The sequence below is a fragment of the Dreissena polymorpha genome, chromosome 13, assembly GCF_020536995.1.
Source record: "Dreissena polymorpha isolate Duluth1 chromosome 13, UMN_Dpol_1.0, whole genome shotgun sequence".
In the NCBI taxonomy this organism is placed as follows: domain Eukaryota; kingdom Metazoa; phylum Mollusca; class Bivalvia; order Myida; family Dreissenidae; genus Dreissena; species Dreissena polymorpha.
The window spans coordinates 7,916,399-7,932,081 of NC_068367.1; the positions used below are offsets into that span (position 1 = coordinate 7,916,399).

Consider the following 15,683-nt stretch of genomic DNA (forward strand, 5'->3'; position numbering starts at 1 on the left):
TTTGATATTCAGGACCATCATAAAACTTAAATGGATACAGCTTTGCAATATGGAGACTGCCAGTTAGACACAAAAACATTCAAATTAGTCAAAATGTTTTGAATATGCATATGAAGTGTAATACAGGGACCTTTACTCTTTCAGTGCTTGAACCGAATTTTGTAGGCCTTTGCAAACAGTTTGGATCCAGATGAGATGCCACAGAACGTGGCGTCACATCAGGATCCAAACTGTTTGCTATTCTGATAGTATTCTTTGAAAAAAATTGAAGGAAATGGTAATTTTAACAAGAGGGCCAAGATGACCCTAGTTCGCTCACCTGAGAGGAGTCGGTTCATTCAATCCTTACCAAATGTCAAACTTGACCTAGATATTGTCCAGACAAACATCCTGGTCAAGTATCATCATTCTTTCATCTGCGAGTCATGATCAATGTATCTATGAAGTTTCATGATCCTAGGCGTAAGCATTCTTGAGTTATCATCTGGAAACCAATTTTCTAAGTTGAGTCACCGTGACCTTGACAGTCATTGTGTGAATAAGTTTTTTGGCATTGTGACCTTGACCTTTGACCTTGTGACCTAATAATCAATAGTGGTCATCAGCAAGTCATGATCAATATACCTATGAAGTTTCATGAACCTAGGCATAAGCCTTCTTGAGTTATCATTCAGAAACCATTTTACTATTTAAGGTCACCATGACCTTGACCTAGTGACCTGAAAATCAATAGGGGTTATCTGCGAGTCATGATCATTGTACCTATGAAGTTTTATGATCCTAGGCATAAACGTTCATTGAGTTATCATCCAGTAACCATTTTACTATTTCAGGTCACCGTGACCTTTGACCTAGTGACCTGAAAATCAATAGGGGTCATCTACGAGTTATGATCAATGTACCTATGAAGTTTCATGATCCTAGGCCTAAGCGTTCTTGAGTTATCATCCTGAAACCATTTTACTATTTCAGGTCATCGTGACCTTGACCTTTGACCTAGTGACCTGAAAATCAATAGGGATTATCTGCGAGTCATTATCAATGTATCTATGAAGTTTCATGATCCTAGGCATACGCGTTCTTGAGTTATCATCCGGAAACCATTTTACTGCTTTGGGTCACCGTGACCTTGACCTTTGACCTAGTGACCTGAAAATCAATAGGGATCATCTGCGAGTCATGATCAATGTACCTATGAAGTTTCATGATCCTTGGCATTAGCGCTCTTGAGTTATCAACCCGAAACCATCTGGTGGACAGATGGACCGACATGAGCAAAACAATATACTCTTCGAAAGGGGGGGGGGGCATAATGAGAAAACTGCCCCCCTCCCAGCAGCCATGTTATTCAACTGACCGGAACCATTTTTGAACTCAACTCTCGTATCAAGGAAACAAATGTTCTGAGCAAATTTTTCATGAAAATTGGGCCAAAAATGTGACTTCTACTGTTTTCACATGTTTTCACTATATACATATAGAGAAAAATGCCCCGCCCACTGGCGGCCATGTTTTTTCACCGATCCCGACAATTTTCAAACTCGTCTGAGATATTAATAAAACCAATGTTTTGTCCAACTTTCATGATGATTGAGCAAAAAATGTGACTTCTAGAGTGTTTACAAGGTTTCTCTATAGCCAAATAGGGATAACTGCCACTATATACATATAGAGAAAAATGCCCCGCCCACTGGCAGCCATGTTTTTTCACCGATCTCAACCATTTTCGAACTCGTCCGAGACATCAATTGAACCAATATTTTGACCAATTTTCATGATGATTGGGCAAAAGTTGTGACTTCTAGAGTGTTTACAAGGTTTCTCTATAGCTAAATAAGGAAAACTGCCCCGCCCATCTGGCGGCCATGTTTTTTAACGGATCAGAAACTACTTTTGAACTCAACCAAGATATCATTAAGACAAACATTTTGAAAAAGTTACATGAAGATTGGGCATGAAATGTGACTTCTACAGTGTTTACAAGGTTTTTCTTATTTTTTTACCTAGTGACCTAGTTTTTGACTCCGCACAACCCAATTTCGAACTCGGCCTAGATTTCATTGGGAGAAAGCTTCTGACCAAGTTTCTGAAGATCGGACAAGAAATGTGGCCTCTAGAATGTTACAAGCAAATGTTAACGGACAGACGGACATACGACGGACAAAGACCGGTCACAAAAGCTCACCTGAGCAATCAGGTGAGCTAAGAATTCAGCACATGACATTTTAGCTGATGACAAATTTCCGAGCATGCAAAGGGTTATCATCTATACATATCATCTAGACTTAACTTCTGACCAAATTTGGTGAAGATTGGACTAAAACTACTACAATTAGAGAGCGGACACCATGCTAAATGCTTGAAATGCACTAAGTGACCTGATGACCTCCTTTTGACCCGGCATGACCCATATTTGAACTTGACCTACATATCATCTAGACACAACTTCTGACCAAATAAGGTGAAGATCGGATGAAAACTTCTTCAATTAGCGAGCGTACACCATGCTAAATGCTTGAAATGCACTTAAAGACCTCGTGACCTTGTTTTTGACTTGGCATGACCCATATTCGAACTTGACCTACACATCATCTAGACAAAACTTCTGACCAAATTAGGTGAAGATCGGATGAAAACTACTTCAATTAGAGAGCAGACACCATGCTTAATGTTTGAAATGCACTAAGTGACCTCGTGACCTATTTTTTGACCCGGCATGACCCATATTTTAACTTGACCTACATATCATCTAGACACAACTTCTGACCAAATTTGGTGAAGATCGGATGAAAACTACTTCAATTTGAGAGCGGACACCATGCTTAATCCTTAAATGCACTAAGTGACACTGTGACCTAGTTTTTGACCTGGCATGACCCATATTCGAACTTGACCTACATATTGTCTAGACACAACTTTTGACCAAGTTTGGTCAAGATCGGATGAAAACTATTTGAATAAGGAAAGCGGACACTGCTGTGGACGCCGCCCGCCCGCCAAGGGTGAAACTATAAAAGTTCCGTTTTTAAAAGAAGCGTATAAAATTTTAATAGCATTACCCTTCGACTTTCCGAGACAGTATTGCAGAGTACAGAGAAAGCATCACCCCGCCCTGTCCATCCAGCTCAAACTGGGAGACCACCTGCTTCATGAATGAACTCAACTCCTCAAAATCTATGAATGTGTAGAGGCTTAACTGAAATAGATACATGAACACAATGTCACAACTGCATCCATGAATACATGTGTACAGGCTTAACTGAAATAGAAGAAGCAATACAATGTCACAACTACATCCATGAATAAAGTGTTCACATAGGTGAGTAGGGGCTTAACTAAAATAGACACAGGACACAATGTCACAACTGCATCTATGAATAAAGTGTACACATAAGTGAGTAGAGGCTTAACTGAAATAGACACAGGAACACAAGGTAACAACTGCATCCATTAATTAAGTGTTCACAAAAGTGAGTAGCGGCTTTACTGAAATAGAAACAGGAACACCATGTCACAACTGCATCCATTTATTAAGTGTTCACATCAGTGAGTAGAGGCTTAACTGAAATAGACACAGCAACACTTGGTCACAACTGCATCCATGAATAAGTGTACACATAAGTGTGTAGAGGCTTAACTGAAATAGACACAGGAACACAATGTCACAACTGCATCCATTAATAAAGTGTACACATAAGTGAGTAGAGGCTTAACTGAAATAGACGCAGGAACACAATGTCACAACTGCATCTATGAATAAAGTGTACACATAAGTGAGTAGAGGCTTAACTGAAATAGACGCAGGAACACAATGTCACAACTGCATCTATGAATAAAGTGTACACATAAATGTGTAGAGGCTTAACTGAAATAGACGCAGGAACACAATGTCACAACTGCATCTATGAATAAAGTGTACACATAAATGTGTAGAGGCTTAACTGAAATAGACGCAGGAACACAATGTCACAACTGCATCTATGAATAAAGTGAACACATAAGTGAGTAGAGACTTATCTAAAATAGAAGAAGCAATACAATGTCACAACTGCATCCATGAATAAAGTATACACCTGAGCATGTAGAGGTTAAACTGAGATAGAAGTAGCAATTCCAGGACACAACTGCATACAAAATTAAGTGTACACGTCAACATGTAAAGGTTAAACTGAAATAGAAGCAGCGATGAAATGTCACAACACCATAAATGAATTTAGAGTACACATGTGCCGACACAGATTGCACACACAGATGCCCTTATGACATATGCTTGGACACATTTGTTCCATACAAACACGGATATTTTGATACCTAAAAAAAAAATAAACAACTATGGATACATTTTTTTATGACCATCACTATTATATTGCTCAGGAAGTTAATTGTGTCACATCAAAAATTATTCTTGTATACAATTTATATAAAGAAACATATGAATCATTTTTTTATTACAAATATAAATTTGTATACAAGAGCACCGCATAACGGGTGCCACGCTCAGCTACGGATGCAGTTTTGAATAAATGAGAGCTTGTCAGAATTTTTAATTTTTTTTTTAGAGGTCACAGTGACCTTGACCTTTGACCAAGTGACCCCAAAATGGGTGTGGCGTGTAGAACTCATCAAGGTGCATCTACATATGAAGTTTCAAAGTTGTAGGTGGAAGCACTTTGATTTTTGAGCCAATGTTAAGGTTTTAGCACGACGCGGACGGCGGACGTCAGACGGCGGACGACGAGCTGGCTATGACAATACCTCGGGTTTTCTCCAAAAACGCTGAGCTAAAAATTGATTACAACAGAAATTTTTAACCACCACTATAAATATCCTGTATTCCAAACGTCTGTAAGTGAAAACGTAATAATGTTTTTCAAACGGTCAGTATTGTACAGGATGGTATCAATACATATGAGACAAGTTTATAATGGGCAGATTAGGATAATTTCTAAGAGACATACTTAACAAGAGATGTGCTTGTCAGAAACACAATGCCCCCTACTGCGCCAATTTGATTGATTTATTTTATTTTTAATTATATCCCTTTACAAAATATTACTTCCCTTGTAAAAATGATCTTTACCTGCCAAATGATAAATATAAATTATCTCCCTTTAAAGCTTGTTACTTCCCTTGGAATTTTTTTACCCTTTGGCCTCGAAGGATGACCTTGACCTTTCACCACTCAATATGCGCAGCTCTATGAGATACACATGCATGCCAAATATCAAGTTGCTATCTTCAATATTGCAAAAGTAATGGCCAATGTTAAAGTTTTCGGATGGACGGACGAACAGACAGTTCAAATGCTATATGCAAACCTACCGGGTCATAAAAAGGAGCTTACTGTTTCTATGAACTCATCAGCTTTGAATTTTCCTCCACTTCCTATAACTGGTCTGCTGGATGGCCTGTGGACAAACAAAATTAACAGAAATTGTCACTTACAGCAACACAAACTGGTATTATAGTGGATGAATACAAACAAATGCATGTGCTGCATTTACCAATTAACTTAAAAATACATTTAAGCCTCAATACAGAACACACTATTTTGCTATTAATGTGTTTTGTAGTATAGAAACTCTGCAAATTTCTGACATTTATAATTATCATAACTATAACTAAGTGTTATGCATTATGTTGTTTGGATCGAAATAACACACATTTAACGCATGATGATTCTGGCATGAAGTAAAACTCGATATTCTCAAAATGCACTATTAAGTTGTTTAAAATTGTAACTATAACTTTTCAAATAGAAGGCCCATGAGGGCCTGAATCGCTCTAATGGCTGGAATCAATAGGGCTCAAGCTCTTGATAGTATGAACAATCTGAGTAAGTTTTAAATAAACAGACCCAAAATGGGAAATTTATCGCATAAACTAAACGTAAAATTTAAACTTCAAATGGCTCCTTTTCAACAATAAGTTGGACAAATTTTCTTCACTCTCAATGGGGTTCTGGCCCTTGATGATATAAAACATCCGTTGAAGTTTCAAAAGGATAGAACTGTATATGTAAACAAACAAGAAATGTGTTTGTCGGAAACACTATGTCCCCTTCTGCATCGCTTTGATTTTTTTTTACCTTTGACCTTGAAGGATTACCTTGACCTTTCACCACTCAAAATGTGCAGCTCCATGAGATACACATGTATGCCAAATATGAAGTAGCTATCTTCAATATTGCAAAAGTTATGGCAAAATGTTAAAGATTTAATTTTTTTTCTCAAATTCAAGGGGAGATAATTCTGGACTTATAACTCCGATATTGCTCATTTTCAATAGGGTTTGACTCATCATTCAGATAAAGACACTGTGTAAGTTGGGAAATGATTGGATGAAAACTGTGGACTTTATTGCGTAAACAAGTGTTATTTCACAATTTTCTCAAATTCAAGGGGAGATAATTCTAGACTTTTTACTCTTATGTAACCCATTTTCAATAGGGTTCGAGTCCTCATTAATATAAAGAAACTGAACAAGTTTGAAAAGAATTGGATGAAAACTGTGGACTAAATCGCGTAAACAAGAAAAAGTCTAACGCACGCACGCACGAACGGACGACGGAAACCATGCCATGACATAAGCTCTTCAGGACTTCGGCCAGTAGAGCTAAAAACTATATTCCAATAGTGAAACGAAATTATGCCTGATTGCGCAGAGTAGTAAAATCTTCATCAAGAAAGTGTACAAAAAGTTTCAGTTTAATTATGATTTGACATGTTTCGGACTAAAGGGAGGGAATCAGCTGAAAAGAGGGTAAATCACACTGTGGCATGGTCCATGATTTGTTACGATAAAAGTGATGATATTGAATCAACAGCCAACACTTACAGGCAGACTACAGCCTTTCTCTTCTCGCCGCATCTCCAGAATACCTTGGCCAGGGCAGCAGACAGAGCCTCAGTTCTCTCCTCATATGTGGGCTCATTGCTGGCAAACAGACACGTACTAATGTAGAAGGAAGCCTTTCCCACTCAGAAACGCATTTATACAAGTTTTAAGCCCTTAAGAAAATCAAATGAAATTTAAGATCTTTCTTTCTTGATTCAAGTTTTAGAGGCGTAATTTCCAATGGAAAGATACTGATGAGCAGCATACAGCATAAAACCTGACCAGACTGTGAGTAGCTCGTATGCTGTTCTGGTTATATTGTGGTTGCAATCGTTACCTTGCTTCTGAGCGGGAAAGGGTTAAAGCTGAGATGGAAGCAAAGAAGGGCATCCCTTTGTTAAGATTGATTTTGTAAGGTCACATGTCCAATTTAGAAGAGGGAAGCATAGTAGAGAAACACTTCCTTAAGGCCGATTATGAAAGGCACACATCAATTATGTTATAGAGAAGCAGAGAAGGGTATCGCTTCCTTTATGCTGATTATGTAAAGGCACATGTGCAAATGATGTGAAAGAGTTAAAGCACATAATGTAAAGGAACATGTCCAATTGATGAGAAAGAGAAGAAAAGAATGTGATCATGTGGTAATTTCTGATTATGTTAAAGGGACTGTCAACCACGACGACGAAGAAAAGAAAAGTTGTAAAATACCGCATTTTTTTTACAATTATTGGTTTATAACTTAAAATAAAATACAACTTTATCACGACTGGTATATTACATAACTTGAAAAAAAGTTGTCAAGTTTTCATATTTTCTGTATATCTGGTAATACATGTTACTCGGTATGTCTACCAGGTAACTACCAGTTAAATTTAAATAAGGCCAGTAGATTGATCATCATCGACACGCGGTAAACCCAGAAATGCAAATTGTGCATGCTTAGTGAATTGTATAGCCACATGTTAAACTGATTAAATATAAGAATAATTTGCAGTGATTTATTTATTTAAGATGATTATGTAAAGTCACAAGTCTAAATGCTGTGAGAGAAGAAAAGATGCTGCGCTCAATAAATGCATATGGTCCAAGTGAAAAACTTGTCAGTATTGATTCATTGGTCTATTTGAATAAGTTCTTAAAAAGGTCAATATCAAGGTCAAAATGATGTAAGGTCAATTGGGTGTGTTCATAGATAACACCCATATAAGTATAAAAGCTTCGTAACAAGTTGTATTGATGATCGAGGGTACCTGTCATTTAGGGTTAACTGAGGTTTTGACCTTTTGAACTTATCTAAAGGGAGGTCATAGTCAAGGTCAAAATGCGGTCCCCTCATGTGGATGTGTACTGTGTTAAAAGTGTTCAAAAAAGATCATTAAAATATTTATTTTTTATTTAAATAAAAAAGTTGTTAATAGTTTATTTACCATTTAAAACTGAAGAAAGCAGTATCACTGAAAAACAAGTAGCCTATCTAACTGAAAGTAAAACACTCACAATCTCTGTGGGGGTATTTTCTTCTCACCAAACAGCAGTTCCTGTAGAACACAAGCCTGGACACTCGCAAGAACCCCACATGGGCCTCCCTAAAGAACATAGTACATGTAGTGGTAAAAAAATGTGTATGTTTTCAAAGTTAACGAGGTCCATCTGCGTCATACCTGCATTATGTGTGGACCCGGACAGTGGTCAAGCACTCCCTTTTAAACTATAAACTAGACCCAGGAACATTAAGACAAAATTCAAAATAAAGATGCAATTTTCAGCTTTTTTTCGTTGAAACTGATAAGATTGTCTATTTGTGTGCGGTGATGCGTAGTTTGGGGGAGCCGGAGCACCCCAAATCACACCTGTCTGGTATGGTGACCACTAACCAAAATTAAATGCTTCAGGATGCAGGGATTGAATCCTAGTTGCCAAGGTGAGAAGTGCATGTACCAACCACTGTGCTTACAGGACAGCAAACAGAAGGTCAAAAAGGTGCAATTTAGATTTTTGTATTATGATTCTAATGAGGTACTTGCAGATTTTCTATAGACAAAGTCAAGACATTTTTAAGTACCAAACAAACAATGTAATGCCATTTTCTACATTCTTTGCTGCTTGTGGGTTAATTCAAACACATAACGACTCTGAATTACAATTTTCTGGTCGACAGAAAAAAAAAATCCTTAGTTGCAGAGGGCATTCTTCACTAATTCCATACATATGGTAATTGTATACAGACAAACATAATTGAAAAAGCTCTAACAAGACCAAACAAATCAACCAAATTTGTTTAACAATAAAATCTTGTCCTACCTTCTTTTGTACTATGCCATATTTGAGTTTGGGCATATCACAGAAGCTGAAGCTCTGAAATTTCCATTCATCATTGAAGCTGGCCATGGGGTTCCCAAATACCAGCTGCTTCAGTGCCTGTTCATACAAAGTGTATGATGAACCATTACTTCATGGGAAAATAGGAATGATTTGAAGCAATTAAATAGAATAAATTATGTAAGTGGATTATTGCTTATTGAGGATTCTTCCTTATCTTTAAGAACCATTGGGAACAAAAGATATCCCAACATGCTCTACTTATATACATGTGTACATGTTGAATTATTTCAACCTTTTTAATATTAATAGTTTTGTTTTGCAAACGAAAACTGCACTATGTAGTTATCCTCTACACAAGCATAAACAACTCTAATTAGATCGCAGTAGTGTAGTGGATATGGTGTCCGCTTAGCGATCGGGGAGGTCAAGGGTTCGATCCCCACTGTGGGGGCATTCTTTAGCTTTCCCCCATTGACACCAAGTACTGGTTCTAGTCCCAGAAAACAAACTCGAGAGCGTTTTAAATAAGCCATAGACTTTCTATGCAATTGAGCTAAAATAAATAGGTTTAAACTAACTCTTATTAAGAGACTTTTTTGGTTCTTGCTTATTTTACTCTTCACTTCCTCTAAATGTCCAAAGCTCTGCACACACCCCAAAAAAACACATGCCAATTCCTAAATAATATTGAAAAACAGAGTTTTAGTCCTTGTAAACTGGACTTTTCCTCAAAGTCCTCATTTATACTCCTTCACACACACAACTTTAAGAATTAAGGGCAAAGCATGGCTTACTCTGCCATCTGCCAAATAAGTCCATTGCTACAAATTAACAAATTTGGCTAAAGAAAATCCTATTTTGCTACACGTATTTTTCATAAATACCCATACAATAACCAAATAAAGAAGAACTTTGCAAAAGTGAGGCAATTTTGGTAACATATTTTTTAAAGCCAGGCAAAGCCCTGCAACAAGATGGTAACTTACAACAGCAGTTTTGACGTCGATGGGTTTGGAGTTGTACTGGTTCTTGTTGACCTTTGCTGAGGTCACACGGGGGGCAAGGTCAAGCTTGGCAAGGTCATCATCTAGGTTGTCAACGTCTCCCATCTCTAGATCTCCCACCTTTAGTGAGTTGCTGGAGGAGGTCTGACTGTTGATACAAGTTAGTGTTTTGGGAAAACTGGGCTTAATGCATGTGCCTTTAATAAATAGTCCCAGATTAGCCTGTGCAGTTTGCACAGGCTAATCAGGAACGACACTTTCCACTTTTGTATAATTTTTCGTAAGTCTCTTCTAAGCAAAAATCCAGTTTAGGCATAAAAAGTCATATCTGATTAGCCTTTGCAAACTATGGACAATTATGTACACATTAAGCCCAGTTTTGTCAGAACAAGACTCCAGTCATACATTAAAATGGAAAGAAACAAAAGGGCCATGATTGCCATAAAGCTCAACTGATGACATAGTTTTTGACTCTTCTTGACCCAAATTTGATTTTACATTTTTTAACTTAAGTACAGGTATTTATAGAAAATTATACTTAGGCCAGAGTTTTTTAATAAAATGATTTTCGGACCCGCCGACTCTAATTTTTGACGAAACCAAAAAAAATAAAAATTGAATCTCAATATTTTTTCGGATGCCAAAAGGTGGCTTTTAAACACGAAATGGGTGCCGAGTTTAAGAAAAAGTTCAATTGTGCTGGAATTTACCAAAAGCTACGCCATAATTGTTTGTTCAAGAACGCTACAACACTTTCAACAGCAAAGTCTGCTAACTCCATTCTATACATAGATGGTGACGTCACTACGTTATTGTCAATAAGACCGATGTGTACACAATGCTGCTAACTCAATAATTATGCAACCGTCAAATAAAATCCTGAATAGAATCGATTTGTAAGTAAATATTTTATTATTTCTTTACAATTTTATCAAATTGATAGTATTAAAATGACTAAATATTATTATGAAAGCAATACGAAAACAACGATTTAAATTCAACAGCCGTGAACAGGTGCCCGAAATGCGAAACCCATTTACGCCTATCAACTTTAAATCTTCAATATTTGACGCACAAATACGGTCATATTTTAAAGAATAAAATTGTATGTGTTGTTTAATGCAATTGTAGAGAAGAATTTGTGCATATAATACGTGTATTTTCGTTATTTTTAATGGGTACGAAACTTCGGTTTTATAACGGACTAGTTCGTACCAAAAGTTCAAAAATCGCAAAATCAACATTTTTTAAAACGATTTCAAACCATGAATGTCCAAATAAAATAAATTAATTATTTGAAATCGTTTATTTTTATTTTTCAGGCTAAAAATTAGCAGATGTATCTAAAATGAAATTCCCTGGTCCAACAAGGCACTGTGGCATCCGCTGTGAAAATTGCAAAAACTTGACTCTTTGAACAATGGGTTAGTGATGGAAATAAACTAATTTTGCAAGAAAGAAAAGCAGGGGTGTTCAGTGTTCATTCTGGGCAACGCCATTGCGGGATTCCCGCATCGAAATATTAATGGTCGCAATCTTAATAATATCAGTGGGCCAGTCGGGCGAATACATAATAAAATTGGCGCATTAAAAAATAAAACCAATGGGAGATTTAATTTTCAAAAACAAAGCGATGGAATCGTACTGCAAATTCTAAACACGGGTCTGCTGAGTAGGTGGAAAATAACCGTTGCTTGGCTACCGCGGGCGCACTGTGTTGAATCCTGCACTTTCATTGGTTGATAGATGTCAAATGTCTGCAAACTGTGTCAACGTCATCAGAAAGTGTTGAAAACGTTTGTTAGCATTTTTTGTTGTTGCGATTTTCCAACGTTTTAAGAAAAAAAGTGTTTAAACATGTCAAAGCAGTAGGAGAGAAGCGAGGGACGAACTCTCCTACATTTTTTAAACAAAAAAACCAAGGGAAAGTGAAAGAACTTCTGATCAGGAAAGTGGCAAATCAGCAGATGCTTCGGCCAAAGCGGGTAGGCCTTTATCGTCTGCTGTATCAAGCGATCAATTGTTGAAACCTTCGGAAAAGATAGATGATCATAAATTCGAGAAAGGTTGGGTAGAGAAAATTTACGTGGTTGTCAAACGATGACAAAAATAATTTCATGTTTTGTGACATTTGTAAAAAGCATAGTCAAAGTAACACATTTGTTAACGGCTTTTCGGATTTTCTGACAAGTTCTCTGAATCTACATGCAGCTGGTAGTGATCATAAATCCTGCATCCTACACAACCTTTAAATGGCCCACTAAATTTATGGCTGATGGGGGATTACCCAACCAGCAATCTGGCCCAGAATGAACACTGAGTGACAGTGTTTGTATGGCCTATCAGAGAGGATACACAGACTGTAGAGAGAAAGTTCATTCTTGATGTTTTCGACCTGCCAGAGTGCATTACCTCAGGACTCCATTGTGTTTTTTCCAAATTATGAACATTATGACATATTGTTCAATCTCTGGAAGAAATTGTTCTTTTAAACAATACATGTATTGCAAGTAACATTACTGTTGTTTAATTCATTTAAGAGCAAAAGGGTTTTATTTTGTTGTTTGTATTTGTCTGCGGTATTGATTTTTACTGGACAATACACTATTAAATGTTTCTTTTAAACCTCAATATCTTATTTGTTGTTTGTTGAGATAAGGTATTTTTAATGCCAAAAATGGATTCCTTCTGAAAAAAATACATTGAGATGGCAAGTTTCAACCAAATGAGACAATTAAAACAAAAGAATAAATTCAAATGAAAGCAAAAAAAGTTATTTTGTTCCACGCACGACAAACGCACAGGTACTATGGTTAAAATGCTCAGCAAAAAAATCACAAAAAAGTTAATTTTGGACAAGTGAAAAAACTGCATAACATTTGAACCAATTAAGATATTTTTAAAATTCAAACTGATTTAAAAACTGCAAATCAAGACCTACAGTCTGATTATAATCATTTAGCAAATCAACATGTTTGAAACAAATCACTGCGGTTGCTTACTAAAAAGAACTTCATACCATAACATCTTTTAAGTGAGTGCATATTTGGTCACCCATCTTTTTTTTTTTTTTTGCCGTCCTCCTACCCGACACTTTTAGAAAAAAAATCCGAAAATCTTTTTATCAAAAAACTCTGGCCTTATTAAGGCTTTTTTAGTTTTACATCTTATTTCAACGACCTCAATCTAGTACTAGTTCATGCTAGCTTACCTTCAAAGGCAAGATGTAATAAGAAGACTCTTTTAATACTAGCTTACCTTTCAAACAAGGTTTTCTGACCTTTGTGCCTATACTGGATTTATCCATCCTGTAATTTCTTACCTTCCAAGACCAGGTTTTCTCCCCTTTGCAGCTATACTGGATTTATCCACACTGTAATGCTGCGTCTCCTTCTCAATGGACGACTGCCTCCTGGTGGCCGTGTGGGGGCGCGTTTCTTTCTCTATCTCCAACACATCCTGAATGGACTTCTTCCTTTCACCAGATATCAACGTTTCTATCTCTTTCACAGTAGAGTCTGATTCACTGCTAAGTGATCTAAAGTTGAAGTTTTTGGCTGCCTTTGTTGCACTTTCCGTTGTTGGTAATGGTTTGGAATGTATAACTGTTGGCGTTGAAGCGGATTTGGCACTGATAGGGTTTATAGAGTCAAGATTCAACTTTGGTGCGTCATTCTCAAATATGTTTAGTCTTTGATTTTTACTGGCTGACATTGGACGAGGCTTATTGAATTTTCTTCTGCCCGTGTCCTGTAGAAATCCACAAGACTATTAAAGTTAAAAAAAACAAGGGCTGTTTGTAAAACATGCATGCCCCCATATGGGCTGAATATGTTTTTTGTCACTGTGACCTTGACCTTTGACCTAGTGTCCTGAAAATCAATAGGGGTCATCTGTGAGTCATGATCAATCTACCTATCAAGTTTCATGATCCTAGGCAAAAGCGTTCTTCAGTTATCATCCGGAAACCATGTTACTATTTCGGGTCACCGTGACCTTGACCTTTGACCTAGTGACCTGAAAATCAAAAGGGGTCATCTGCGAGTCATGATCAATGTACCTATGAAGTTTCATGATCCTAGGCATAAGCGTTCTTGAGTTATCATCCGGAAACCATATTACTATTTCGGGTCACCATGACCTTGACCTTTGACCTAGTGACTTGAAAATCAATAGGGGTCAACTGCGAGTCATGATCAATCTACCTATCAAGTTTCATGATCCTAGGCATAAGGGTTCTTGAGTTATCATCGGGAAACCATTTTACTATTTTGGGTCACCATGACCTTGACCTTGTGACCTGAAAATCAATAGGGGTCATCTGCCAGTCATTATCAATCTACCTGTCAAGTTTCATGATCCTAGGCATAAGCGTTCTTGAGTTATCATCCGGAAACCATTTTACTATTTCGGGTCACAGTGACCTTGACCTTTGACCTAGTGACCTGAAAATCATTAGGGGTCATCTGCCAGTTATTATCAATCTACCTATCAAGTTTCATGATCCTAGGCATAAGTGTTCTTGAGTTATCATCTGGAAACCATTTTACTATTTCGGGTCACCGTGACCTTAACCTTTGACCTAGTGACCTGAAAATCAATGGGGTCATCTGCCAGTCATTATCAATCTACCTATGAAGTTTGATGATTCTAGGCATAAGCCTTCTTGAGTTATCATCCGGAAACCATTTTACTATTTCGGGTCACCGTGACCTTGACCTTTGACCTAGTGACCTGAAAATCAATAGGGGTCATCTGCGAGTCCTGATCAATCTACCTATCAAGTTTCATGATATTAGGCATAAGCGTTCTTGAGTTATCATCCGGAAACAATTTTACTATTTTGGGTCACCGTGACCTTGACCTTTGACCTAGTGACCTCAAAATCAATAGGGGTCATCTGCGAGTCATGACCAATGTGTCTATGAAGTTTCATGATCCTAGGCCCAAGCGTTCTTGAGTTATCATCCGGAAACCACCTGGTGGACGGACCGACCGACCGAAATGTGCAAAGCAATACACCCCCTCTTCTTCAAAGGGGGGCATAATAAATAAATAAAACAACAAGATCTGTCACCATAGGATGACTTTTGCCCCCTATAAATGCTTGATAGAAGTTATGAGCTTTTTTCAAAACCTAAACGCAGATTTTGAAACCTAAACGCGGACCCTAAGTTCAAGGTCAAGGTCACAGGGGTCAAAATTTGTGTTTGTATGGAAAGGCTTGTCCATATACACATGCATACCAAATATGAAGGTTATATCTCAAGGGACATAGAAGTTATGAGCATTTTTCAAAACCTAAACGCAGATTTCGAAACCTAAACGCGGACCTCAACTTCAAGGTCAAGGTCACAGGGGTCAAAATTTCTGTGCGTATGGAAAGGCCTTGTCCATATACATATGCATACCAAATATGAAGGTTATATCTCAAGGGACATCGAAGTTATGAGCATTTTTCAAAACCTAAACGCAGATTTTGAAACCTAAACGCGGACCCTAAGTTCAAGGTCAAGG

General features: G+C 37.4%; 1 protein-coding gene across 2 annotated transcripts in view; it reads right to left on the bottom strand.

Annotated features, from left to right (window-relative positions):
• LOC127854416 (probable ubiquitin carboxyl-terminal hydrolase MINDY-4) overlaps positions 1 to 15,683 on the bottom strand; it is a 44,616-nt gene that overhangs the window by 12,210 nt on the left and 16,723 nt on the right. For both annotated transcript variants that reach the window (XM_052389440.1, XM_052389439.1), the window contains exons 6-12: positions 13,489 to 13,916; positions 10,149 to 10,314; positions 9,142 to 9,258; positions 8,338 to 8,426; positions 6,838 to 6,936; positions 5,345 to 5,408; positions 3,060 to 3,196 (exon numbers count right to left, since the gene is read on the bottom strand). In XM_052389440.1, the coding sequence (XP_052245400.1) occupies positions 3,060 to 3,196; positions 5,345 to 5,408; positions 6,838 to 6,936; positions 8,338 to 8,426; positions 9,142 to 9,258; positions 10,149 to 10,314; positions 13,489 to 13,916 (1,100 nt within the window). The remainder of the gene's footprint in view (positions 1 to 3,059; positions 3,197 to 5,344; positions 5,409 to 6,837; positions 6,937 to 8,337; positions 8,427 to 9,141; positions 9,259 to 10,148; positions 10,315 to 13,488; positions 13,917 to 15,683) is intronic.